This window comes from Protopterus annectens, chromosome 8.part0, assembly GCF_019279795.1.
Source record: "Protopterus annectens isolate FY-2018-M chromosome 8.part0, PAN1.0, whole genome shotgun sequence".
NCBI classification, from domain to species: Eukaryota; Metazoa; Chordata; order Ceratodontiformes; family Protopteridae; genus Protopterus; species Protopterus annectens.
Window position 1 is genome coordinate 321499323 of NC_056741.1, and position 26152 is coordinate 321525474.

The following is a 26152-nucleotide window of genomic DNA, read 5'->3' on the forward strand; positions in this document are numbered from 1 at the left end:
CGGCACCAATGTTTCAGCTGTGGGATCAATCCAGATCCAAAACAGCCATAACTGGTGGGAACAGAATGGAAGCCTGTTTTGAGGATGACCACTTTCTCAGATCTGACAAGGACAACACTGGATGACATCTCTAGTCCTGAATCCCTGAAGTCAGGTGTCAGACTGGGGTACGAGCAGCCATAGGAAAGGGGAAGGTCCAAAGCTTATAAGTCCAGTGAGAGATGGAGATGGGAGAACACCCAGCTGAATTTGGCTCCTGAGGAACTTCCTCAACATTCTATCCATGTCAACCTCTGTTGAACTCCTGGTACACTTGAATGATCTTGAGGAAAAAGAAGAAGGAGGTGGCCTAGACAACCTTTGAACAGGCTTCTCTTGTAGAAAAAGATAATGCAGTCTAGGGGAGACTGGGCCCGATGAGAACCTCAGCTCCAGCAAGAATGGAGTTGTGGATCCTCTTGAGGACAGATCTGAAGGAGTGGTAGGATCCAACAATTTTGGTCTTTTGGTGGCTGGAGCCAAACAGAGAGACAAAGAAGGACAGCAGACAGGGCATCATTTCTTCGTCCTTTTCCCTGGGCTTATCATTCTTCTCCTCTTTATATTTATCTGATGATGTTCTGCCAGAAGGGAGGCTCCAAGACGTAGGGAGAAGACCCTTTAAAACTAATTTATTCTGGTGCTCAATAATAGTCCAGTGCCCAAAGGTTGTAGAAAACTGAGCAGTCCTCATCCAAATGTGTGGCTCCTAAGCAGCAGACGCACTTTTCACGAGCGTGTAAACTGGGGAGTTGGTGGCCACATGCCACTACGGCTGCCACCTTTTCAAATACCCAAAGTGGCACATTTTTTGCAGAAATGTCAGATTTTGCAGGGCAAAACATATCCACGGCAAGTACAAATGAAAGAACTTCACTTTTTTGCAAGAATAAAAACTTATTCTTGTAGCATTTGAGTTGCTTATTCTGTTTATTATAACAATTAGGTGTTTGGGATACAAAATAACTGTTTTATGCAACTATTAAAGAAAATACAAGAAATATTTTTGTCCTAAAATCTTGGGACAGTTGCCATTTTTTCATTTTTTTTGCAAGACACAACTGCCCAAAGAGGGACTGCCCCCTCGCAAAGTGGGACAGGTGGTAACCCTACATGCCACACATTTTTAAAGCCTGAAGGTTTATCTGTCTTGACAGAGACTAAACTCTGAAAAACACAAGACAGCAAAAAAGTTACCAAGAACGGCATCAATAACAGCACTTAGAGAGAGGAAATACAAACAATTTTCTCATAACAGAAATGACCAGCAATGGTATTAATACTACTAACTCAAAGGAAAGTATGGAAAGAGGATAAGAAAAAAGATAGGCACCATGGGGGAATGTATGAAGATTTTTCCCACATTTGGGGGGGGGGGGGTAAAGATTAGAATATGATAGGAGATGGACATAAAAGGAATGAGAATCAATACTGTGTCAAAAATAAGACCAAAAAGCAGCTTATCTGAGGCAAGCCCAAGCTGGTGAATCACATCTGAATGCAAAGAGCGGCAAATGCAATCTGAGGTAATGCTGTTGCTAGGAGGGGACTGTGGGTAAGGGGAGAAGCTTGAGATGTGGATTCAAAAGTCTGAAGTGGCCAAAGTCAGATCTGAAGAACCATTCATTGAGAAATAGATGGAAAAGACAACATCAGACCATTCATTCTGACACATATTTACAACTCAAAATAAAGGTTTAGACAAGGAAGTGGCCACAAAACAATCCAGGCAAGACGCATGCATCACACATTGCTCTTTCCCCAAGTGATCCAGTAAATGCTGCGATGAAAGCATCAAGCTGTTTTTTTGAAAAATAAACCCATTTATTTTAATTACATCTCCATATCATATACATTATCTTTATTCAGCCTTAAATCTATTTTCCAGATTTTTGTCATACCACTTCCAATAATATATTTATATAATGAATATTCCAAAAACATAACACCAAATTATCAATTTATGAATGGACTATTTCCAGTTTCACTTCATTCAATATTTTCCATGTCTAGTTAAGATTTCTACCCTCAACAAACCTGTGCACTATACTCCAAATTAATCCAAATAATTTGTGACTTACATGGTATGCTTGCTTAATCTCCTCAAGCCAATTAAAGAATTTCATACACCTCTGTACATTTGCTTCAACAGATTCATAAAATGACTTCCAAAACCATATCACATTCATAACATATAATTTGTTCATGATGAGTACTACCAAATGCATTAGAAATATCAAATGCAATTAACTTAACATCTTTATTGCCACTAATCAAAATATGTGCAAGCTCTCTTACTGTGAATGCACTCACATCCCACACCCCTTTCAAATTCAAAATAAATTCTTCATGTACCCACACATTTACTCTAGCTTTCATTTTTGTGTGAAGTATTTTAACAATATTTTATAACCAGCATTTATCAAATCTATTGCCCTCTGATTACCAATCACTTTTCATCACCTATCTCCATATAAAATGAATTAAACTTTTGCTAATATTCTCCAACATGTTTCCATGTCGGTCAAAGTATATGCTGTTTCTGTCATTTCAATAAATCATTACAAAACCGACAAAACCCATATTTATTTCTTCTAATAATTTACTCAGTTTTTATGGAAAATTCTCTAATATCTCCACATCTTTATCTAATTTTCAACACTTTCAAGTTTCATGACTATTTTAGATAAGTGGTCTTTCAACAATATCACCTACTGCAGTTGCACATTTAATTGGTTCACTTCTTTTGCACTTATGTTAAAAATGCCCCCCTTATCTTCTCTTATTATTAAATAACAAAATAAGCCTTAAATATGGTTTATTAAAATATGTTAAAAGCAACCTTCTAAGAGACTAGGAGCAAATAATATAATGTATACTATATTTATATAGGGTCTGTACTGAAACTTTGAAATTCATTGACTCAAAATTTCCACATGCCAAAACCAATTAATGCAAAACACAACTGAAAATAAAATAAAATAAAAATATTGCTTTGGCATGGGGAAAGCCACTTGCATCCCCACACCTCCTTCTAATAATATATTCCAACTCAAGACTGCACAACAGTGGGGAAAATGGCAGACTCCTAAAACCCACAGTGTGCAGTTTCATACAAACTGGCCAAAAGAATAGCATACAAAATTAATCGTTCATTTGATTCACCTACACTGCTAAAATTAAAACTAAAAATGCATGATGTATATCTAATGAAAAATTCACTTACACTATTATTGCAAACCTAAATGCCAAAGGAATAATAAGCATATTACTTGGTGAAATAAACATTGATGTAATGTCAAAAAACTAAAATTTGAACTTGTGCATTTAGATGAGCAAATGGAACTCTATATATAGGATCTGTTGTACCAGATGTGATATGACACTATTGAATTAAAAATAACATAAAAAGTCACAGCCAAATAAAGCAATTAGTCCTAAGACAAGATTAAAAAATACTAATATAGGATGTATAGTTACTGAATTTCAGCTGAACAACAAAGCATGGTTTGCAGGAGAATGCGAAAATGATTGTCGATTCAAATTCCTACACCTTCTCCAAGAAACATAGTGCATATACCAGTAATCAAAAAGATACATCTAAAACTCTGAACATAATATAGAATAAAACAGTACCCGTGTGATCCTAGAAGAAAAACTACAGCATCTATCTTCTACCAAAAACTCTTCATGCCTCCCCTATACTTATAAATCTTCATGCCAATTAAATCTGCAATCTACAGCAATGCTGCCAGGTTTGTCTGTATCCGATAGGTCACAACACTGCACTGTCCTCAGAAAACACTTAACTGGTGAGAACTATCTCATTTCTTCAGCTACTCACAACTAGATATTGCAGATCTTGTAGACAAACCCAACAGGTGTCTTAGCCTAAAATGTATCCTCCAAACTTGCCTAGCCCGAAAGCCTACACTCAACAAATAAAGCCTTACTATCCACTCACAAAACTAATAGCTCAGCAGGAGAAGCCCTTTATTCCATTCACATCTACAAAATACAGAACTTATTATGTATACTACTAAAACTCAATAATAACACGTCAACTTTGAAAGATCAACTAAAAGACCATTGCAAGGACTCTTGGCTATACTCTCGATCCTCAACCGGCTAAATCTTAACACAAACAAACCACTCCTTTACCACCATTTTCTCACACCTCTCTCAGCCTCCAAACATTTAGGCCTTAGTAATAAACAGTGAAGATTCAACTGCAAATAAAATGAATGTAGTCCAGGTGTCTTGTAACTACTGTTATACTCTCTAGTCTGAGATTAACACTTCTTGACTCTAATTTTCATGACTAACATTATTATGCATATAACTTACTACTTACGATTCTCCTCTTTAAGGGATACATTACCCTAACACAACCTGAATAACTTGTCTAACTCCAACTTTAATACCAGCACCTATAAATTTATTCATTCATATCCAAGCTTAGAGCTGTTCGTCTACAAATGTTAGTATACAATACATTCCATTTCAGCACGATATTGTGATTGTACCAGTGTGAATGATGTATACCAGTGTGAATGTGCATTTTTATTCAATATGCTTTTATGTAATGTGAACTAGTTCAGTATGTACCTGTCGATCATTTTCTAATACTGCATTGTCAAAGATGACACTAAATTTCATTTACCTGTGTTAATTTATATTGAATGTTATACAATATTGTAGCAATGCAGCTTTTCTCCCAGTACCTCAACTGAAAAAGGGTTCTACATCCAGTTGTACTTGCCTGGTACGCACATGAAAATAAATAAATAAATAAACAAACAATCCTCGACTTCAGGAAGCTTTCACTTAGTCACATCACATCACATCAGATTATCTCAATTACTGCATGCTATTTTCTGTTTCTTTGAGAGCAGTTCAGATAAAAATAAATGAATACAATAAAGAAACAAACATTTAAAATACAGCCATACATCCTAACACAAGATCAAGCATACACAAAAAAGCCACATTTTAACCCAAGTTAAGTTAACATGATACAGACTGTTAAAAGTTGTGTCCCTGAAGAACAAAATGTATTCAAACTTCTTAATAATATTTTTCTGTACAGGTTTTTGCTTCCATTATGTGCACATAAAATTGTAAAAAACAGCATCTGAAACAATATGATAAAAACATGCAGAATTACCTGTGTTTGAATCATTCCATGACGATGTAGCCTCATTGTTCGCACAATGTTAGAAATATCAAACTATAGAATACAAAATTAACATTACAAGATTAATAAAGGCGGTTGTGGATTTTGACACTCTCCTATCTCATCTTTGATGTTTTACTGCAAAATACAAATTAAATGTAACTGTTACAAATTCCAAAGTTGTGACAGTATACAAGTGATTATCTATAGAGAAAAAAATGTCATACAGGATGCTTACTTTATGAGTTCCATGAGCAACGTAGCAAGAACACACATAACATAAAAAGTCCAACCAGTGCATATCATTTCAAAAGTTTTCTTATAAGCAAATGCTTTAAAGAATCCATTATCTTATAGGCATTTATTTTTGCTCTGTATGTGAGTAGAACAGATCAAAATGGCCCCTTTTCACCACAACCTAATTACAATAGACAAAAACAAGCATTACATGAACTTAGTTTTACATAAGCATAAAGCAGAGAAATATGACTGTCTCCCAGTTATAAACAGAAGATACAAACTTACAACATGGTTGGATCTTCATTGTCTTACTCATTCCACCTTGACTGATGTATCCAAGTTAGCAGCTACTTCAACACACTCCAGAGTTTGACCTCTCCCTTATCCCACAATTTGGCTGGGTGGTCTTAGCTCTCAGATTGAGTTTCCCCCTTAAAGTAAGCTATACAGAGAGGCTGGAAGAATAAGAGGTGAACAACTGAAGAACAGGCTTAGGTCTACCAGATTTGCCCAGAAGCCAGGAAATAGTTTGGAGTGGAAAGGTGGGTGAGATGTCAAGCTGAATGGAGTGAGACAATGAAGATCCAGTGCTATTGTAAGTACATAACTTCTACATTTTACTTTACCCCCCCCCCCCCATCCACCTTGACAGAACAAATTCTCTAGGTTCTGGATATTCTTGGGTAGCATAATGACAGGGTACCCTTGGGGATGGATTCAAGGGATAATCTAGATCTTGACATCACATCTATCTTGTAATGCCTGATAAAAGTATGCACTGTTGACCATGTTGCTGTAGCACAAATATCAACTGAAGAATTTTTGAAAAATCCATGGAGGTTGTTAAGGATCTTGTAGAATGTGCCTTAGGTATTGACAGTAAAGTCCTGTTGTTGATGGATTAAAAATGGTGATAGAATATGCCAGCCAGCTGGACACATTAAACTTTGCAACCTTGGAACTCAGCTGCAGAAAGAAGCAATAGTTGGTGACTCTTTCAGAGATCTTTAGTACAATGTAGATAAAAAGGATAACTTTCTGTGAACATACAAGGAATGAAGCACATATTCTCTTCACTTGATATGGTTGGGAAAAATGCTGGAAGGTGAATATCATGACTCAGAGATAAAGAACAGTTGTGTAAAATCTTACCATAACCATAGATGTCCTTCTCTTCCATGTCACAGTATTCATAACATGAGTTATTCCCTGCCTAGGTGGCCCGAACGTCCTGCCTGTATACCAGACTTAAGCTACTGCTAGGTACGTGCAACTTTGCACATAGGATGCTGCCGACTTAGGCTATAAAAGCGACATCTGCACGTACTATCCTCAGAAATGAATACCCCAGTCAGAACACCAGTCCAAGGATAAGAGGTAAACCAAATTATCATTCAAAGAAAACCATAAATCAAGGGGGAAGGTGGATGGGATAGAATACTGCAAGACAGAAGAGAAGGACATCTATGGTTATGGAGAGATTTTACACAACTATTCTATGTCCTTCTATTACCATGTTGCAGTATTCATAAAGTACAGTTGTGTACACTTACCATAAATGTAGATGTTCGAGTGTATTCACTGTTGCAGTCATCACATTTGGGTTATCCCTGCCTGGGTAGCCCTCGGCCAGCCTGAATACCAGAGACTTGGTATTTCTGTGTCGGTTGCTGTCACTTGAGGACTGACGTCAGGTCGTCAGTGGTATAAAGTAAGGCAACCAACGCCATTACATCAGTTTTTCTTGCCCTAACCTGTCAGGAGCCCCCAAAGTAGGAGGCCAGGTTCTGGTGGAAGAACCCCACCAGTGGAAAATAGATACAAATAGGTCCCTTGCAAGGAAAGGAGAACAACAAGGAAGAAAGGTAATAAAAGGAGAAAAAGAAAAAAAGGGGATGTAGGGAGGGAAACCAGGACTGCAATAGTGAAATACACTTGAACATCTACATTTATGTAAGTGTACACAACTGTACTATGTTCTTCGTGTTTCACTGCTGCAGTCATCACATTTGGGTAGATTCCCAAAGCTGAGGAAATGGGTGGAGGCAGTCAAAGAAACTAGGGGCTGGCTAGGATGCCCTGCAAGACTGCAGAGGCAAACCCTGCCCTGGATTTGGAGAAGAGAGGCAGGTGGTAATGCTTGGTGAAAGTGTGAACAGATGTCCAGGTGGCAGCCTCCAGGATGTCCCTGGTGGGGACTCAGAAGAGGAAAGCTGCAGAGGTAGAGGCTACTCTGGTGGAGTGTGTCCTGACCCCCTTGGGGGGAGGCTTTCCATACTGTTTGTAGCAGAAATGGATGCAGTGTGCTATCCATTTGGAAATGGTTTGCTTGGAGATGGCTTTGCCTTCTGCCCCTGTAGCAAAGCTAACCAGCAATTGATCAGACTTTAAGGATTTAGTCTTAAGGATTTAGTCCTGTTCAGGTAATATCTGAGCTGTCTGTGCACATCTAGAGAATGAAGAATCCTTTCCCCCTTGTTCTAGGAAGTAGGAAAGAAGGTGGACAAATGAATGGATTGGTTGAGAGCCACACTGGACACCAGCTTGGGAATGAACGATGGGTTAGATCTGAGGGATACCCGGTCTTCATGAAAGATGATGAAGGGTTCCACAGCCCATGAGTACTTGCAGCTCAGAGACCCTTCTTGCTGAAGTGATGACCAGAAGGAAGGCTGTCTTCCAGGAGAGAAATTTTAGCTCTGCAGAAGAAGCTGGATCAAAAAGAGGCAGGGTGAGCTTTTCCAAGACAAATAAATCCCAGCAGGACAGAAAATCCACAAAAGATGTTTATCGAGCGCTTTCGTTTAGTATATTACAAAACTTCATCAGAATATCTACTAGAAAAACAAACAGACAACTGACTCAACAAAATTTATATGTATATATATATATATATATATATATATATATATATATATATATATATATATATATCCCATCATGCACTAGATAGTCAAACAATAATTATGCCTATCCTTCCTACTTAAAGGAATATTATCAAAATTAGTAAATAAATACCTATAAATATAGATAATACATTTGATAAAACATAGAAAGGCTTAAAACTTCATAAAATCCTATCTAAACTAAAACATATATATATATATATATATATATATATATATATATATATATATATATATATATGTATATATACATGCACACATTTCTAACATACATTTAAATAAAATGATTTTTTAGAATTATTAGAGTTGAGGTGGCAATTGAGAACTAATGCCACCCAACAACCAGGGCTAAATAAGAATGTATCAATTAGTGCTATTCTCAGGTTAAAAGCTGATGGCTTCATGTAGTTATTTGTTTGTTTTTTATTTAAATGTATGTTAGAAATGTGTGTGTATATATATATATATATATATATATATATATATATATATATATATATACATACATACACAAGGTTATACCTCCAACAAAAAAGCAAATACACCAAAAAGCTTTTAAGCATAGTAAAGAAGAGTAGAGGTACAGCCAAAAGAAGTCAGGGAGCTGGAGGGAGGGTAACCAGGACTGCAATAGTGAATACACTTGAACATCTTCATTTATGGTAAGTGTACACAACTGTACTATGTTCTTCATGTTTCACTGTTGCAGTCATTATATTTGGGTAGATTCCCAAAGCTAAGGTTGGGAGGAGGAATTTAAATGGAATTAGGACCAGCTATAAGGCCCTTCAAGACTGCAGTGGCGAAGACAGCTCTGGATTTAGAGAAAACTGGCAAATGATAATGCTTGGTGAAAGTATATACAGAACTCCAGGTAGAAGATTCCAGGATGTCCCTGGTAGGGACGCCCCTGAGAAAGACTGTGGAGGTAGATGCAGCCCTGGCTGAATGGGGTCTGATGCCCTGTGAGATAGGTTTTCCATGGTGCTTATAGCAGAAATTAATGCAGTGGCCTATCCATTTTGAAATGGTTTGCTTTGAAATAGCTTTCCCCTCTGTCCCTGCAGCAAATGCCACCAGCAGTTGTTCAGATTTCCTTTGAGGTTTAGTCCTGCCCAAGTAAAATCTAAGTTGTCTGTGCACATCTAAGGAGTGCAGTATCCATTCCCCTTTGTTCTGAGGGTTAGGAAAGAAGGTAGGCAAATGAATGGACTGATTAAGAGCAACACTGGATACCACCTTGGGCATGAAGGAGGGATTGGTTCTGAGGGACATCCTGTCCGCATGAAAGATGATGAAAGGCTCCACTGCCATAAGGGCCTGTAATTCAGATACCCTTCTTGCAGAAGTGACTGATAAAAGGAAAGCTGTTTTCCAGGAAAGGAATTTTAAATCTGCAGTAGCAGCTGGCTCAAAAGGAGGAAGCGTGAGTTTCTCCAAGACAAAGTTAAGGTCCCAGGCTGGAGTTGGAGCTCTCCTGGGTGGCCTTAAATTTTGGCGCTTCTGAGGAACTGCTTGAGCAGTGGGTGAGAGAAGAGGGGAGGCTCTGTGCTGTAATGAGCTGAAATGGCTGAGGCATGAATTCTGATGGAGGAAAAAGGCAAGCCCTTATGAAGCCTCTCTGTCAAGTATTGTAGAATCTTAGATAAAATGGGCACTGCTGCGCTCAACCCTTGAGACTGATTCCAGGCACAAAATCTTTTCCATTTTGCAGCATAACATTTTCTAGTACTAGGCCTCCTAGCCTCTAAAATGACATACATCACTGATTTACTGAGGGGTGGTAAAGGAGAGATTAAGTAATTAGCCAGACTGCTAGGTTCAGGGTTTGCAGCTGACGGTGCAGAATCTGGTTCTCCTGCTGAGACAACAGGGAAGGAGTCTGAGGCAGGTGCCATGGGGCCAAGCATGACACACTGTGCAAGAGGAGGTACCAGTGTTGGCATGGCCAGTCTGGTGCAATTAAAATCATCCTTGGCTTGTCCTGTTTGATCTTTAGTAGTACCTTGGAGAGCAGAGGCAAAGGAGGAAAGGCATAAACTGATAGTTTTTTCCAACTGAAGGATACTGCATCCACTTTCCAAGCTAGCTTGTGAGGAATCCTTGTGCAAAATTTGTCCAATAGATGGTTCTGGGGGGAGGCAAAGAGGTCTATATCCGGGCTCCCCCACTTGCTTGTCAACATGCTGAAAATCCTTGGTTCCAGTTTCCACTCATGTGGGTCCATGAGGTTTCTGCTTAGTCCGTCTGCCAGTGTATTTAGTTTTCCTGGCAAGAATTGAGCTTGTAGATTCACTCGGTAGCTCAAGGCTGTGTTCCACAATGCCATGGCTAGTCTGCAGAGGGGGTAAGAATGTGTACCCCCCTGCCTGTGTATGTACCACATGACAGTGGTGTTGTCCGTCTTTACCATTAGTTGTCCTGGAAGAATGTGGTCCTTGAAGGCTGTCAGAGCATTCTGTACAGCTAACATTTCCTTTTGATTTATGTGCAGGTGCATTTGACTTGGGTTCCATTTGCCCTGAATGCACTTCCCTGCCAAGTGAGCCCCCCATGCATAGTCTGATGCGTCTGTTGTTAAGGTTTGGGCGGCAGGGGGTAGAGTGAATGGCAGTCCCCTGTTTTAGTGGCAAGCCTCTGCCCACCAAAGGAACTCTAGGTGCAGTCAAGGTATGATAAGAATCATTGTTTCTAGATCCTGTGAATACTGACACCATAGGCTTTTGAGATATCATCGTAGTTTCCTCATATCCAGCCTTGCATATGGAATTAGAAGAATGCAGGAGGCCATGAACCCCAAGGCTTGCAGAATTTGCCTTGCAGATAGCTGGGCTTTTGTGGTCACTTGTTTGAAGTAGGTTGTCAAATGAATCCGTTTCTCTGGCGTGAGGAAAGCCATCTGGGAAGTTGTATTCAAGCTTGCTCCCAGGAATATAATTTGTTGACAGGGTACCAGGTGTGATTTCTTTTCGCTTATGGTGTACCCAAGACATGTCAGCACCCTTTGAACAAAGGCCAGATGATTTAAAAGTGTGTCCTGGCTTTCTGCCTGAATTAGGCAATCATCCAGGTATGGGTATATTTGAATATTTCTTCGCCTGCAAAATGCAATGACTGGAGCTAGGGACTTTGTGAATACCCTGGGCACAGTAGATAAGCCAAAGGGCAGTGCAGAGAACTGATAATGCATGTAGCCTGCTTTGAAGCGTAGGTATCTTCTGCAAGACTCCCTGTTAGGGATGTGCAGGTATGCTTCTTTTAAGTCCAGTGCTGCCAACCATGCATCTTTGCCTAGCATAGGAAGAGGCTGGTGAAGAGTCAGCATTTTGAATTTTGGAATCAACAGAAAGGTGTTTACAGAAGAAAGGTCCAGGATAGGAAGCCATGTATTGCCTTTTCTGGATACAAGGAAAAGTCTTGAATAGAAACCTTGTCCCTTTTCCTCTTCTGGTACCAAATGAATTGCCCCCATACTTAAGAGAGAGAGAACTTGATTTTGGGCCTCTGCCCACTGATTTGGGGGTAGATCTGGCCACCTGCTTGGTGTTGGTAATGTGTGGAAATGAAATTTGTATACTTGGGACACTATATTTAAAACCCATTTGTCCTGGGTAATGAATTCCCAGTTTTTGGCCTGCAGACCAATTTTTCCACCTAAAGGAGCATTCAGTTGGGAAAAGCTTGGAAGTTTTAAAAGCAAGTCATTGAGACAGTTTTTCACAGGGAGGAGTCTTACTACTCCCAGATTTGGGTGCAGAAGTCCCCCACTGCTTAGTCTTGTGTGTCCCCTGGGACTGAAATCTGGGGTTTCTGCTGTGTCTGGGTTTGGCTTGAGAAGACCAGGAAGGGGATGGAAAGGACCAGTTCTTGGAGGGCCAATGCCTACTAAATCTAGGAGGCTGAACTTGCAAGAAATCTTTAACACTTTGCATAGATTTAGCTTTATCGTCTATCTTTTTAAGAACTTCCTCAGCTCTGTTGCCAAACAGGCGGTCCTGATTTAAGGGAGCATCCAGCAGTTTAGCTTTAACATGATCAGGCAAAGATTGCTCCTTAAGCCAAGCATGCCTTCTCAGCACAGACCCAGTAACAACAGCCCTGCAAGAGGCCTCTAATGAATCAAATCCACATTGCAAAGTATGTTTACCAACCTGTTGAGCAAAATGCATTAAATCCTGTAATTCTTTATTTTCAGCACAGTCAGGAATCAACATCATTTTCTGTTTAAGCAACCCAATAACATGTTGTTGATACTTTAACATATGAAACTGGCAGTTTAAAGCCCTAATGGCCAAGGATGCGGAAGTATAAATACGAACACACTCAAACCAAGATGAAAATCAGGAAGGCAACAGGATAAAATTGATGTAAAAATCCAAGTATTTTATTAGGCCAAAAGAAACGTAAGTGCTTTCACGGCAATAAAAACAGCTTCTTCAGACGTATATTCAAAAATCCATCATTCTTTGATTTAAATAACTAAAACACTAAAACAATTAAAAGGTAACCTATAGCTAAGCTGCAGCAATCAATCAATTAAACAAGACAAATAGTTCACTAGAGAGGAATTTTCAACAGCTAAGCTAAACTTTAAGTATTAAATGCTCAGTAGAACGCATACAATGCAATGATATACATCTGCTATTAAAATGTACCAGTGAGGACAAAATACAATGAATGCTAAGTAATGAAATGCCTAAGCAGCAATAGATAAGTATGGGTAAATAAATATCAATATAAATATAAAAATAAACAACCAAAGTAATAATTCACTTCATTTTATCCTTCTATTTTTTTTAGTATAGGTTTCAAAGGGACTGTGTCATTAAGACCATGCCCCCTATGTGCACCTAGCCTTAAAATCCATTTACTCTCTTAAAGTTTCTGTATTATTAATTAGATCATCCATTCTTACGCCTTAATGCCCTTGGGTCCCTATGAAATAGTCTCGGGATCTGCAATAGGATTTTTAAAAAGAAACTTGTGTGAATCAGGAACCCTGTAATATCTGTCAGGTTTTCTGGGAGCAGGAGGCAAAGAATCAGGGGCCAAACTAGATTCCGAAAAGGCACCATCAACAAACAATGTCTAGTACAGGAGGTATAGCTAAAGGCCTATGCTGAGGCAGGAGTAAGAAATCCCTAAGCCTCTTTTTTGAATCAGAAAAATCCTGGCTTTCCCAGTGGAAATGCTCCCTTAGAGTATGTAAGGTTTCACCAAAAGAAAAATCCTCTGGAGGGGAAGCAGAGGGAATAGAATCCTCTGCATCAGAATCCTCATAAGCAGATCAGGGCTAATCCAGATCATCAGAAAAATCAGAATCCTGGTCAGAAGATTCACTAACAACTTCAGTCCTAGGTCTCTTAGAAGGGTGAGGTTGGCTTCCCCAGATTAAAGTTATAAGATCTTCAGCCATTCTTATCTGTTTAGGCATAGATGCCTGAGCATGCAGCCTGGGCATCAGTTTCTTAGGCATGGTTCGAGATTTAGGCCTAAAAGAAGAAGGAGGCGTTGATTTAATATGCAAGTCCATAGGCCTGAATACACCCTCAGAAGCCAGTGCCTGCACAGCGGCTCCGAACCTATCCAAGGTAGAGACATCCATAGGTTCCACTGTTGAAGCATCTCACGGAATACCGGACTCCGAATGGGTCTCAGTAGAGGCCTGCGAATCAGAAGTAGTGGGCATCAGGGGCTGCGAAAGCACCTCACTGAGTACCGGCGAACTGACGACTGGCTTAGGAGAAGCTTTGTCGGCAGCTTTGGACCTAGGCGGCCTGCCTCTGTCTTTATCTTTGCATTTTTTCAGAATCCCGGTAGTCGGATGGCTAACCAAGTACATTTCTGGATATTTAAACCGAGAACCGAAATATTTAGAGGCGCAAATATACTGATGACGGATAGTGCTCTGATTAAATAAAGTACAAAACTGACAACAAGGTACGTCGTGGTCAGGGCCCAGGCAAGGAATACAGTACAAATGAAAATCTTTGTGAGGTATTTGCTTTCCACAAGTAATGCAATTATTAACTTTTACTGACATCGGTAAGGAGCAAGAAAAATTTTCCCCAACGGGGTATTTAGCTTTAGTTTAAGACTTCGGTTCTGAAACTCGAAAACGAAAATTTCAGGAGTCGGCCGACCGGCACTTGCGAACTGCTCCTGCTTCAGGCACCGCACGGCAAGAAAGACAGATGTAATGGCATTGGCTGCATGTTTTATACCCCTGATGACCTGATGTCATGGAAGAAGGGACAGCATCAGATGCAGGACCCCAAGACTTTGTTAATCAGGCCGACTGAGGGCTACTGCAAGCAGATAACCCGAATGTAATGACTGCAACAGTGAAACACGAAGAACATCTGCACAACCTCAAATGATTAATGAAATAAATAAAACAGTAAGACCACCACGGCTGTGAGCATCAATTTAATAAAACACATAAGTGCTTTCGCGTTTAAAACAAATGCTTCATCAGATCTAAAAACAATGATTACAGCTTACTATTACATAGAAAACATAATTAACCATTTAGTAAAACAACCAATAAATTGAACAATCAAATCAACTTAATTTACATCCCTCTAAAGGTGATTTAAAGGGAACAGAACCATTTTATCAGAAACTCAACTAGCAAACAGCTTGTAGTTGATTGAGGTGAAGGAGAGTGCAGAGTTGAGAAGACATTAGGAAGGTGTTCAGAAATAGTTATTTGATGTGTGTTAAAGCTTTCAATTAAATGCACATGTCCCTGTGAAATATAATTTTTATCTAGTCTAGCCCAGTACCTTGGGGAATAATATGCAATTCTGAGTTTCTACTAGTGAATTCACATTTTCCATGCTAAATATTTTCATAATTTCTTCAGAAATCTACCGTCTTTTGTTATATTGGCCCTTCTAGGTCCTCCTGATACATCTTCAATATTGAAAACCAAATTCCAGTCCTCATCTATAAGTAAGTCCCTGCTGAAAGCTGATTATTTATCTCTAAATCTTCTTAAGCTCCATAATAGTAGCTTTCAAAGGAATATACATACATGACATTGTAATCCTCCACCCTTGCCAATAGCCCCTTACTACCAAAAATCTAACATTTCTGTGTTTTTCCCTTATCTATCACTACTGGGGCCCCTCTAGCAATTAGTATAATTACTCCCCATTTTCCTCTGACCCTGATATTCTGCTGAATTTCCATTCTGAAATCCTCTCTTTGTCAAATTCACATGCTCATTTATTTCCAAATGTCTCTCCTGCAGCATTGCTATTTACACTAAGCATTCCTTAATATAATCCAATACTCTTTTCTTTTTTATTTACACCTGTAAGGGAATTCACATTCCAAGATAATATGGACATCACAGCCATCATAATAAAAAGCTACTGTTATACATAACTTCTGAATGTGCATTTCCAGCTTTTGTGTTACATGCATATACTAATATTTGACAGACTGACCTTTTGTACAGTTTTTTTCTTATTTCCATTTGAACCTATGTCACATCTTTCAAGTGTTTTTGTTTTAATGAAAACCCGCAAATAAAAAGTACATATAAAAAACCCCCATCCCCTATGAACTTGGAACAAACACACAAAACAATGTAAATCTTCAAAACAAATTCTCCAGAAGGGAACACAGCGGCACCTACAGGCATTATCTAACCTAAAATTAAAGGTACCCTTGCTAAGGTGCATACTACATGTGCTCTCAAGTACACTGATTGCTGTCTGTTCTTTTCTTATCTATCCTCTCCTCCCAGATACGAAAAGAGATTGTATGCTTCCAGGAAACTTTCACTTTTAGCCCTAAGAAAAGTGCACTAGCTATCTTTAAATACAACTAAATCATACATTGCTCTATTAACTGCATTAAAGTATTAAGGCTGCTAGGGGAACTGTAACTTCTTATTCACTTCCCATAATTTCAAACTTAATTTTTTCACTGAACCACTTGCCACTGTACCTTTAAATTTTGCTCAGAAATGTACTCAGCAATGAGTCTTCATAAATTTCACTCAGAAAAGAAAGCACAGCTGCCCTCAGCAGCAGACATCTCAACTCCACAGAACATTTGCCATTAGAAGACAAACAAGTTAATATCTTTGCAGCTGTAAAAAACTTAGCATTTTCATAGCTTTCATCATTTTGTCATATGCTTACAAAATCAACTGTTTAAAGCTTAAGCCAAAGGTAGTAATCTACACACTCACCTTTGTAAAACAGAGAGAAAATATCCCCATTCTAATTATAATAAAGTCAGTGCAAGTTTACACCCCAAACCCACCATAGCAGTCCAAGATCACAGCATATGAACATTACAACTTGCCTTATTTCTCTTTTTATACTCTAAAACCTATATTTCTTATAACTAAAAAAGTACTAACTTACATTGATATCTTTAACACATACAACAGCAAACAAAAAGACCCCCCCTCCCACATTTAAAATATCCCTGAGCAGTTTATATCATGAAATGTTTTATACAAATACTAATAAGAACAAAAAACATTTACTTACAATTAGTTTTCCCCCTTTTAGTGTCCTAAACATGAGTGATATAAAGTGGGGTATATGTTTTACAATCTACCCACACGTTTAATAAACTCAACACAAGTTCAGTGTTTTTCAGCCACTTTTTCTTGCTAAACCATATTTCTTAAATGTGATAAGTTGCTTTATATTCTGCTAATTATTCATTAATTTCAAAGTTGCTGGTCTTCTTCCTGTTCCATCTCCATCTTTCAACACCAGACTGTGGTCCAAGTACAAGGTACTGTTCATTCTTCTAGCCAATCCCTCTATTTTTATTGTCTCTCAAGCATTTTCCTTTAGAACATTGGAAAAGGTTTCAATGGCAAAGTCTCTTTATGAACCTTAGCATCAGAAAAATGAGAAGCAGAATCCCCTTCTGCTTGCTGACTCACATTTTGCTGGATAAGATTTTTTTTTATTTCCTCCTTAGCCTGTTCTGCATCAAATATGACTTTGAGCCTCCACGGAAAACACTTTGAAAACAGTTGCATACAGCAGCTTGAATTTCATACCTGCCTATCAACATTCCTCATAGAAACAGTTGAAGGAGATCACTCATTGCCAAACACTCACTGCTTCTCAACATAAGAGGTAAGATCTGGCTCCCCCCATTTGCTGATGTACCACACACTACTGACATTCTGAATAACAATAATTCCAAGTGGAAGAGAGCTCTGAAGGGCCTGCAATGCTAAAAGCACCGCTCCCATCTTTGTATAACATTTATTTGCAGATTGGTCTCTTCTTGGGACTGCGTGCCTTGAACTCTATGCCCCAAGTAATACCCCCCACCCTAACTGGAAGGTGTCTGTGATCAACGTGTCTTTCAGGGGAGGAAAGACAAATGGCTGGCCTTGATAAATCGCTTAGGAATGTCCACCATGGTAGACATTTTCTGCAAACGTGAGATCATTTTATTGGATGTTATAGAGATTTTTGATGAAAAGACCACTACACTGCTAGAGTCCATTGAAGAATTCTCAAATGAAGATGAGCAGTGGGTAATAAAGTTACTGCAGCAGCCATCGACTAGGGTTTTGAGTACTAATCTTGCTGGGGGTGAGGAATGACACAGAACTTGACTGGCATGCAATCTGAGAGTTAGAATTTTGTTTTTAGGCAGAAGAGCTAGGCAAGTGACTGTGATGAGACGAGCCCCTATAAACTCTAAGGATTGAAATGGTTGAGGTTGGGACTTTACCAAATTAATCATAATCCCCAGAGATTGAGACAGAAGTAGACGGTAATCTCTGGCCTTTTCCAGAAGATGCCTGGTCGGTGTGGTTAGGAACCAGTCATCTAAATCTGGAAATGCTCTGAATCTGTGCAGTCTTATATGAACTGCTATCACTGCCATGCATTTGGTGAACACCCTGGGGGCTGTGATGAGACCAAAGGGTAGGACTCTGAACTGATAAAGACTGGCTTCAAGATGGAAGCGTAGATATCTTCAGGAGTGTCTGCCTATTTTTATATGACAGTACGCATCCTGAAGATCGCAAAAGCACACCCAGTCGTCCTTCTCAAGGAGAGGTAGAATGGACTGGACCGTGACCATCCAGAACTTGGAATTTTTTACAAACTGGTTCAAATAACTGAGACTCAATATGGATCTCGGGTCCCCTGTTTTCTTTGTCACTAAAAAGAACCTTGAGTAAATTCTGGATCCTCTTTGGTCTGAGGGGACTTCCAGAACAACTCTTTCGTCCAGCAGCTTTTGAATTTCTAGAGCTGCTTGTTCCCACTGATTGGGTGGAACATTGAGGAAACTTTTTCTCTTCTGTGAAGGAACATGGGAAAAGGGAATGAAGTACCCTCTAGATATGATCCTTTGCACCCAAGAATCTTGTGTGATGGCTGTCCAGGCTTTTTGGTGCTAGGATAAGCACCCCCCTACTGCCTCCAAAGAGAGACAGTTGGGTAAACCTTTCAGGAGTGCTGCTAAGGCCTGGCTGAAAAAGAATCTTAAGGACCTTGATTCTGTGGACCCTCTCTTGCATGGCATCTCCCATTAGAGATATTTGCCTTTCTGCCTCGGGGGGAAAAATCTCCATGCAATTCTTGGAAAGACCTTTGGGATTTTCAGAACCACACTTTCTTACCACCTCGTTGATTCCTGGAAAAGGTTCTTTGTGAGGTATAAAAGTGGTTTTCCACAGCAGGCAGGGTCTTTCCATCCTTCTCACTGCAGGAGAGGTTGTCTTTGACTGTTGGTCCAAATAAGGAAGTTGCATCAAAGGGAGCATTGATGAATGATGCCTTAATGGGCTCCACAAAGTCACACAACAGCATCCAGGCATGTCTCTTAATGGCTATGCCTGTACTGGCAGCCTGTGAGGAGTCTTCAGCTGCATGTGAGATTAACCTCATGGACACATCAGTAATGGATTGTAGGGTGGCCAGTCATGAGGAAAAAGACTCTGCGTACATGGACACTGTGGGGAAACTAAGAGATTTCCTTAATTAAGTCCCTCTGTAACCTTGTAAAATGTGCCAAATAATTCAGCGACCATAAAGCAAAAGTCCCTGAAGCATACACTCTCTTCCCAAACCTGTCCAATGCACTAGATCTTCTGTTAGAGGGATGGACAGAGGAACTCTGTTCAGCCAACTCCTTTTTAGAAGCTGTGGCAATGGCCATGGTATCTACAGGAACACCCTTCATCCAATATAACCTGTCTCATAGGCACTAAGAATGTTGTCTGGTTGCTTAGGGATCGGTTTTATGGAGTCTGGTTCCTTCCATGCTCTGTGGGAGGCCAGATCTGCAGGCAGTGTACCCCAAGAAGTAGATGGTCCAGACCTGAAGGCTTCTAAGATAACTGATTCCTTCTGGGAAAAGTTTTGGGCAGACCAACCACCATTTTGGCCAAGGATATCTAGTATGTCCCCGAACGAAACACCCTCAGGTGGAGATCTAGGGGACCCATCCCCTTCATCAAACTCAGTGTCTTCTGTGAGGGATTCCTATGGGGAATCCAGATGTCTCCTCTTGCACAACCTCCTCTGAGGAACCCCCCTCAGTGGGATGCTCTGGTGAAGTGTCGGAAGAGATGGAAAGTTCCCTGGTGGGAACTGCTTGGAAGCTCATCTGGGCTGATTGTCCCTGAAGTGTAGGATGAGAGAACTTAGACACAAGATCCAAAGGAGGTTGGGGGCATGGATCCAAAAATTGAAGAGTCAAAGCCAGTCTGGGTACAGACAATACCTTCTCAACCACCAATCCCACAGGAGCTGAAACTCTTGGATCAAGCAACCCCCGTGGCCCCCAGATCCATGGATCCAGAATGGAGAGTCAGAGCTGAGCTATTCAATGCTGAGTCTCCAACAGGAAGCAACAGCTCTGAAAACTTCTAAGTTGAGGTCAACCACTCGGACCCAGTGCCAGTGCTTCAGCTCCGACAACCATCATGCTCCAAAAGCGTGGGACTAGATGGGATTAGGGAAGTTGTTGTAGTTGAGAATGCTAGGACCTTCAAATCTAATGTCTCAACTCTCATGCAGAACAGTTTGGCTCCACAAAGATGGTGGGAAATTTTCCTAGTAATACTCAGGTAACCTCAGATAATAAAATCAGATTAGATTGAAAAATACTACAAAAACTTGACTCAAGCAAGGCAGACAGAAGACACAGAATTAGTAATAATGACCTAAGAAAACTTTGGCATGAAGTTACAGTATCATTATATCTGTTATTCACTAGGCCATGGAGAGATTCCTCAAAACTGGAGGCAAGCACTTGTTAAACCTGTTTTTAAAGGAAAGGTAAGTAGAACAAACCCAGAGTCGTACAGACCCATATGTTTACTTTACTTGCAGAAAAATAATGGAGAAGGTTATATTGGATAAATTATTGTCAGAATTAGAAAGGCTGGGACTGAAACCGTATATCAGGATGCATATGTTAAAAATAAATCTACTACCACCTGTAACATGATGTTCTATAACAACATAATAACAGCTATGAATAAAAAATTGTGCTGTGCTGTCATTTAAATAGATTTAACTTCAGCATTTGGTAGGGTCATATACAAAATACTGATCAATAAATTAGCACAACTAGGTATTGATGTACTCTTGATAAGCTGCATATGTGTGGCTAACAAATAGAACATGTCAAGTAAAATACAGCAATCGGACAGGTGAAATTCAAGGTTATAGTCAAGGTGTCCCAAAGTGCTCTGTCCTGGGCCCATACTTGTTTAAACTGTATCTTTCAGATCTATCTTTTTTTCATCTGAGGCATTCTACAGCCTGTATGCAGATGACTTGAAAATGAGTAAACTGATTACATGTGTTACAAATAAGGCATGTCTACAAAAGAACTTGAATAAATTGACCATTTTGGCACAGGAGAATAATATGCTCATGAATACAACAAAAACTAAGTGTATGAGATTTGACATACATAGATTGAAAGGTGAATATTTAATACAGCACACAGTGATTGAAGCTGTAGACTCATTTAAAGACCTGGATATATGGGTAGATCCAGCTTTGAGGTTTTTCTAATCATATCAACCAATTATAGAACTACAGACTGTATAAAAAGATATAGAAAGTCTAGGAAATCAAAAGAGATGAAATCATTGTTTGTTAGTTACATTAGACCCAAACTTCTGTATGGAATAACAGTATGGAAACCTTATAAGAAAGCAAATGTGAGTAAAATGGAAAGAGTACAGTGGAAAAGTACAGTTTTGTACCTACCATAAATGTAGATGTTCGAAGATCCACATTGCTGCAGTCCTTACATATGGGTAGACCACTGTAATACCAAAGTATTAGGCTTTTCTTGCCCCAGATGTCAGAAGGCCCTAAAAAGAAAGGCCACAGCCCAAAAACAGGATACCTACCAAAAACATGCCCAACAACAACCATCACCCAAACCATATAACCATGCCAAACTACAGAGGGAAGGAGACTGCAGCAATGTGGATCTTCGAACATCTACATTTATGGTAGGTACAAAACTGTACTATGTTCTTCATCTCACATTGCTGCAGTCCTTACATATGGGTAGAATCCCAAAGCAAAAGTAAAGGGAGGATGGCAAAATCATAAAGCATTAGGGGCTGCTAAAATGCCCTGTAATATTGCAGTGGCAAATCCAGCCCTAGACTTAGAATAAAGAGGAAGGTGGTAATGCTTGGAAAAATATGTACTGAACTCCAAGTGGCGCTTCCAAAATATCTTTGTAGCTACCCCCTTAGAAAGGCAGTAGAAGTGGCAGTAGCTCTAGTGGAATCTCCTTACCATGATGGGAATAACAGAAAGAAATACAAAACCCAATCCATTTAGAAATAGTTTGTTTTGAAACAGGTTTTCCCTGAGAACCCAAAGCAAAAGAAACAAACAACTGCTGAGACTGCCTGAACCCCTAGGTTCTGCTCAAATAATAATGTAACTGCCTGTGAATATCCAAAGTATGCAAAATCTTCTCCCCTTTATTTTGGGGGTTTGCATAAAAAGTAGGCAAATGAATAGTTTGGTTCAAGGCCACACTAGAAACCACTTTAGGCATAAAGGAAGGATTAAGATACCCTATCTTTATGAAAAATCAGGAAAGGTTCCACTGCCATAAGGGCCTGTAATTCAGAAACCCTTCTTGCAGAGGTAATGGCCAACAAAAAAGCAGTCTTCCATGACAAATACTTTAACTCGGCAGTAGCTGCAGGCTCAAAAGGTTGTAGAGTAAGCTTTTCCAACACAAAATTGAGATCCCAAGCAGGAGTAGGAGCTGTACGTGGGGGTCTTATGTTCTTTGCCCCTCTAAAAAAAAAAAAAAAATTGCTTAAACAAAGGATGGGAAAATAAAGGAGGGTCACAGTCATAGTGAGCAGAAATGGGCATGAACCTTTATAAGACAAACCCTTTCCAATAACTCAGTAAGATATTGAGAAACACTTAAATCAGGCTTGGAAACATCAAAGTCCTTCAAAAATCTCCTCCATTTATCAGCGTAAACTTTCCTTGTACTAGGCCTTCTGGCCTCCTAAATAACATTCAAAACTTGTTGTGGAAGGTGAGACCCTCCAGGGTCTAAAACAGAATATGCCAGGCTGTGAGATGCAGAGACTGAATCTTGGCACTGAGGAGGTGCTTGCCCTCCTGAGACAAAGATGCCAAACTCCTCAGTAGTGGGTACCAGTGCTGTCGAGGCCAATCCGCGCTATCAGAATCATGGATGGCTTGTCTGGCATAGACATGAAGATTGCTCCAGCGGAATGATAGAGCATCCACCTTCCAAGCTGTGGGATGAAACATTTTTGCAAAACTTTGGCAACTGGTAATTTAGTGGAGAAGCGAACAGATCTATGTCTGGAGTCCCCATAACACTGTCAACTTTTGAAACACATGAGGATCAGTTTCCACTCGTGAGGATCCACAATTAGTCTGCTCAACACATCCGCTAAGGAGTTCTGTGCTCCTGGTAGAAACCTTGCCTGAAGATTGAGGTGTATACTGAGAGCAGTCTCCCACAAAATCATCTGCCTGCAAAGAGGGTACAATGGGTTCCCCTTGCTTGTTGATGTACCACATGACAGTAGTGTTGTCTGTTTGAATCAACACCTGTCCTGGGTGAAGTAAATCCTTGAAAGCCATCAATGCAAATTGGACTGCTAACATCTCCTTCAAGTTGATATGCAAATGTTGAAGTCTGACAGGCCACGTGCCATGCACCCATTTTCCATTGAGGTGTGCTCCCAAAGCTTGTCCGAGGGCATCTCGTTAGAATCTGACTACGCCTCTGGTCGGGTCACAGAGAGTCCCTTGTTTAGGTGACATTCCTGAGCCCCACACAAAAATTCTTTCTGAATGCAAGGTATTATCTGAATGACAGTGTCTAGATCTTGGCAGTGTTGTGTCCATACATTTTGAGATACCATTGAAGCTTCCTCATATGCAGTTTGGCATTGGGAAGCACCAGAATAGATGCCATGAACCCCAAGGCTTGAAGGACTGTCCTTGCAGTCAGCCTGGACTGTAGAGACATTTGATGGAAATAAAGAGAAAGGCTTCTTTGTTTGTCCGGGGTCAAAAAGGCCATCTGGGAAGCTGTATTCAGTCTCACACCCAGAAAGCACATGTCCTGAGAGGGTACTAGACTGGACTTTGTTTCGTTCACAGAAATACCCTAGGCATCTTAACACTACCATCACATACTGTAGATGATGCAGAAGGTCGTCTTTGTGTTGTGCAATAACCAGGCAATCGTCCAAATAAGGATAAATCTGTATTCCTCTTAACCTGACAAAGGCTATCACTGGAGCCAGAACCTTTGTGAACACTCTAGTAGATAAGCCAAAAGGCAATGCAGAGAACTGATAATGTAAATTTGGTACCTCCTGCAACTGGGCCTGATAGGAACATGAAGATAAGCCTCTTTGAGATCCAGAGTTACCATCCAGTGATCTTTTAACAGAGGTAAAAGCTGTTGTAACGTCAGCATTTTGAACTTTGGAATGTCCAGATAAGTGTTGAGGATAGATAAATCCAAATTGGTCTCCCGTGTTCCCTTTTTGGTACTAGAAACAGAGAGAGAATAAAATCCAGTCCCACTTCTGACAGAGGAACTGGCTGTATAGCTCCTATTTGAAGAAGTAAAGAAATCTGCTTGTGAGCCTCTATCCTTGCGAGGAGGAGAGGATCTTGGTATGCCTTTGAAAGGAGGCAATGTATGGAAATAGAAGTTGTAGCCTCGGTTTATAACGTCCAATACCCATTTGTCCTGGGTGACTTTTGCTTGAAGATTGCTAACTTTCCTCCCAAAGGAGCTGCCAGGGAAGAAGAATCTGGCAGCTGAAAAATGCATCATTGGGCCTGTTTCCTCACCTGCAGATTGTGCAGGTGAACTCAAGTTCTAGGGCCCAAGTTCTAGGCCTGAATGTGCTGTGAGCTCTGCCCCCCGCGTCTAGATCTACCCCTAGACTGAGAATCAGAAGAAGGGTAGGTCCAAATTTCTACTAAACTTTGGAGGTTGCACCTGCAAAAATCTTTAACAGTCTGCATGGACTAAACCGACTCCACAGGGGACCAAACAAAACTTCAGGCATCCAGAATTCTAGTTTTAACATGCTCAGACAAATTGCGTGCCTACGAAGAACTGAACCAGTGGCAGCCACCCTAGAAGAGGCCTGTACAGCATCAAAACCACACTGCAAAGAATGCTTACCCACCTGTTCAGAGACATGTACTCCTCTGCCAAAGCATCCACTTTAGATTTTAGCTGAGAAAGGAGGAAAGTCTGATATTTCAACATATGAAACTGGCAATTTAAAGCCCCATCTATCCAAAGCTCTAGCTTCCTTATCTAGAGGAACCGGATTCTTTACAACAGAAGCTCTAACACCTTTAGGCCCCTGACTAATAGGTTTCTGTCTGCCCTCAGGACTCTTATATACAGATGGCTCCTTTAGGCTGACTACTAGTTTCTGGGGGTCTGCCTAGGACTCTTATACAGATGTTTATATGCCTCGGCACCCTGTAATACCTGTCGGTTTAACTGGCAGGAGGCAAAGAATCTGGATTAAGGAAGCCTCCGAGAAAACATCTTGAACAACATCCAAAAGGAGGTATAGCCAATCAGAGAAATCCTGTCCTTCCCACTTAAAATGCTCCCTCATGGAATGCAGAGTTTCTGAAAATGGAAAATCCTCTGGAGGAGAAGCAGAAGGAGGGAATCCTCTGCATCAGAATCCGAATAAGGGGAAAATCTTGAATATCTTCAGCAGAAGATTCTGAGTCATCTGAGGCCTGATCCAAACTTTCCAACTCTGGCTCCACCCTGGGCCTCTTATCAGGAGGGGCATAGAACCTCTATTAAAAGTAATCAAATCTTTCTTTTTTTAAGCATGTGCTTTTAGGCACAGACCCTGAAGTATCTGGAGGGACACCAGAGGAAGGCAAAACAGACCTGCCCTTAGAAGAAGCCTTAGAAATAGTAGCAGAAGGCCTAACCACCTTAGGCAAGAAGGGAGAACAGTAACCTGAGAGGTGACCTGACTCCTGTGAGGCCACATCCTGCAAAATCAAAGTTTCCCTGAGACTCAACAGAAACTGGAGGATCGGCGGCATATTATAATTACACCGCTACCAAAGACTAACCTTAGCACAATCGACAGCGGACTACCCATATGTAAGGACTGCAGCAATGTGAGATGAAGAACATCATACCAAGGGCATCCATGGATATGAAAATTTAAGTTATTATGAAAGACTAAAATACATGAACCTGCACAGTGTCTCATACAGATATT

The 26152-nt window shown here is 40.2% G+C and overlaps 1 protein-coding gene across 2 annotated transcripts in view; it reads right to left on the minus strand.

Annotated features, from left to right (window-relative positions):
* PTPN13 (protein tyrosine phosphatase non-receptor type 13) overlaps window positions 1–26152 on the minus strand; it is a 1949788-nt gene that overhangs the window by 23493 nt on the left and 1900143 nt on the right. For both annotated transcript variants that reach the window (XM_044079819.1, XM_044079818.1), the window contains one exon: window positions 5207–5269. In XM_044079819.1, coding sequence (XP_043935754.1) covers window positions 5207–5269 — 63 coding nt within the window. The remainder of the gene's footprint in view (window positions 1–5206; window positions 5270–26152) is intronic.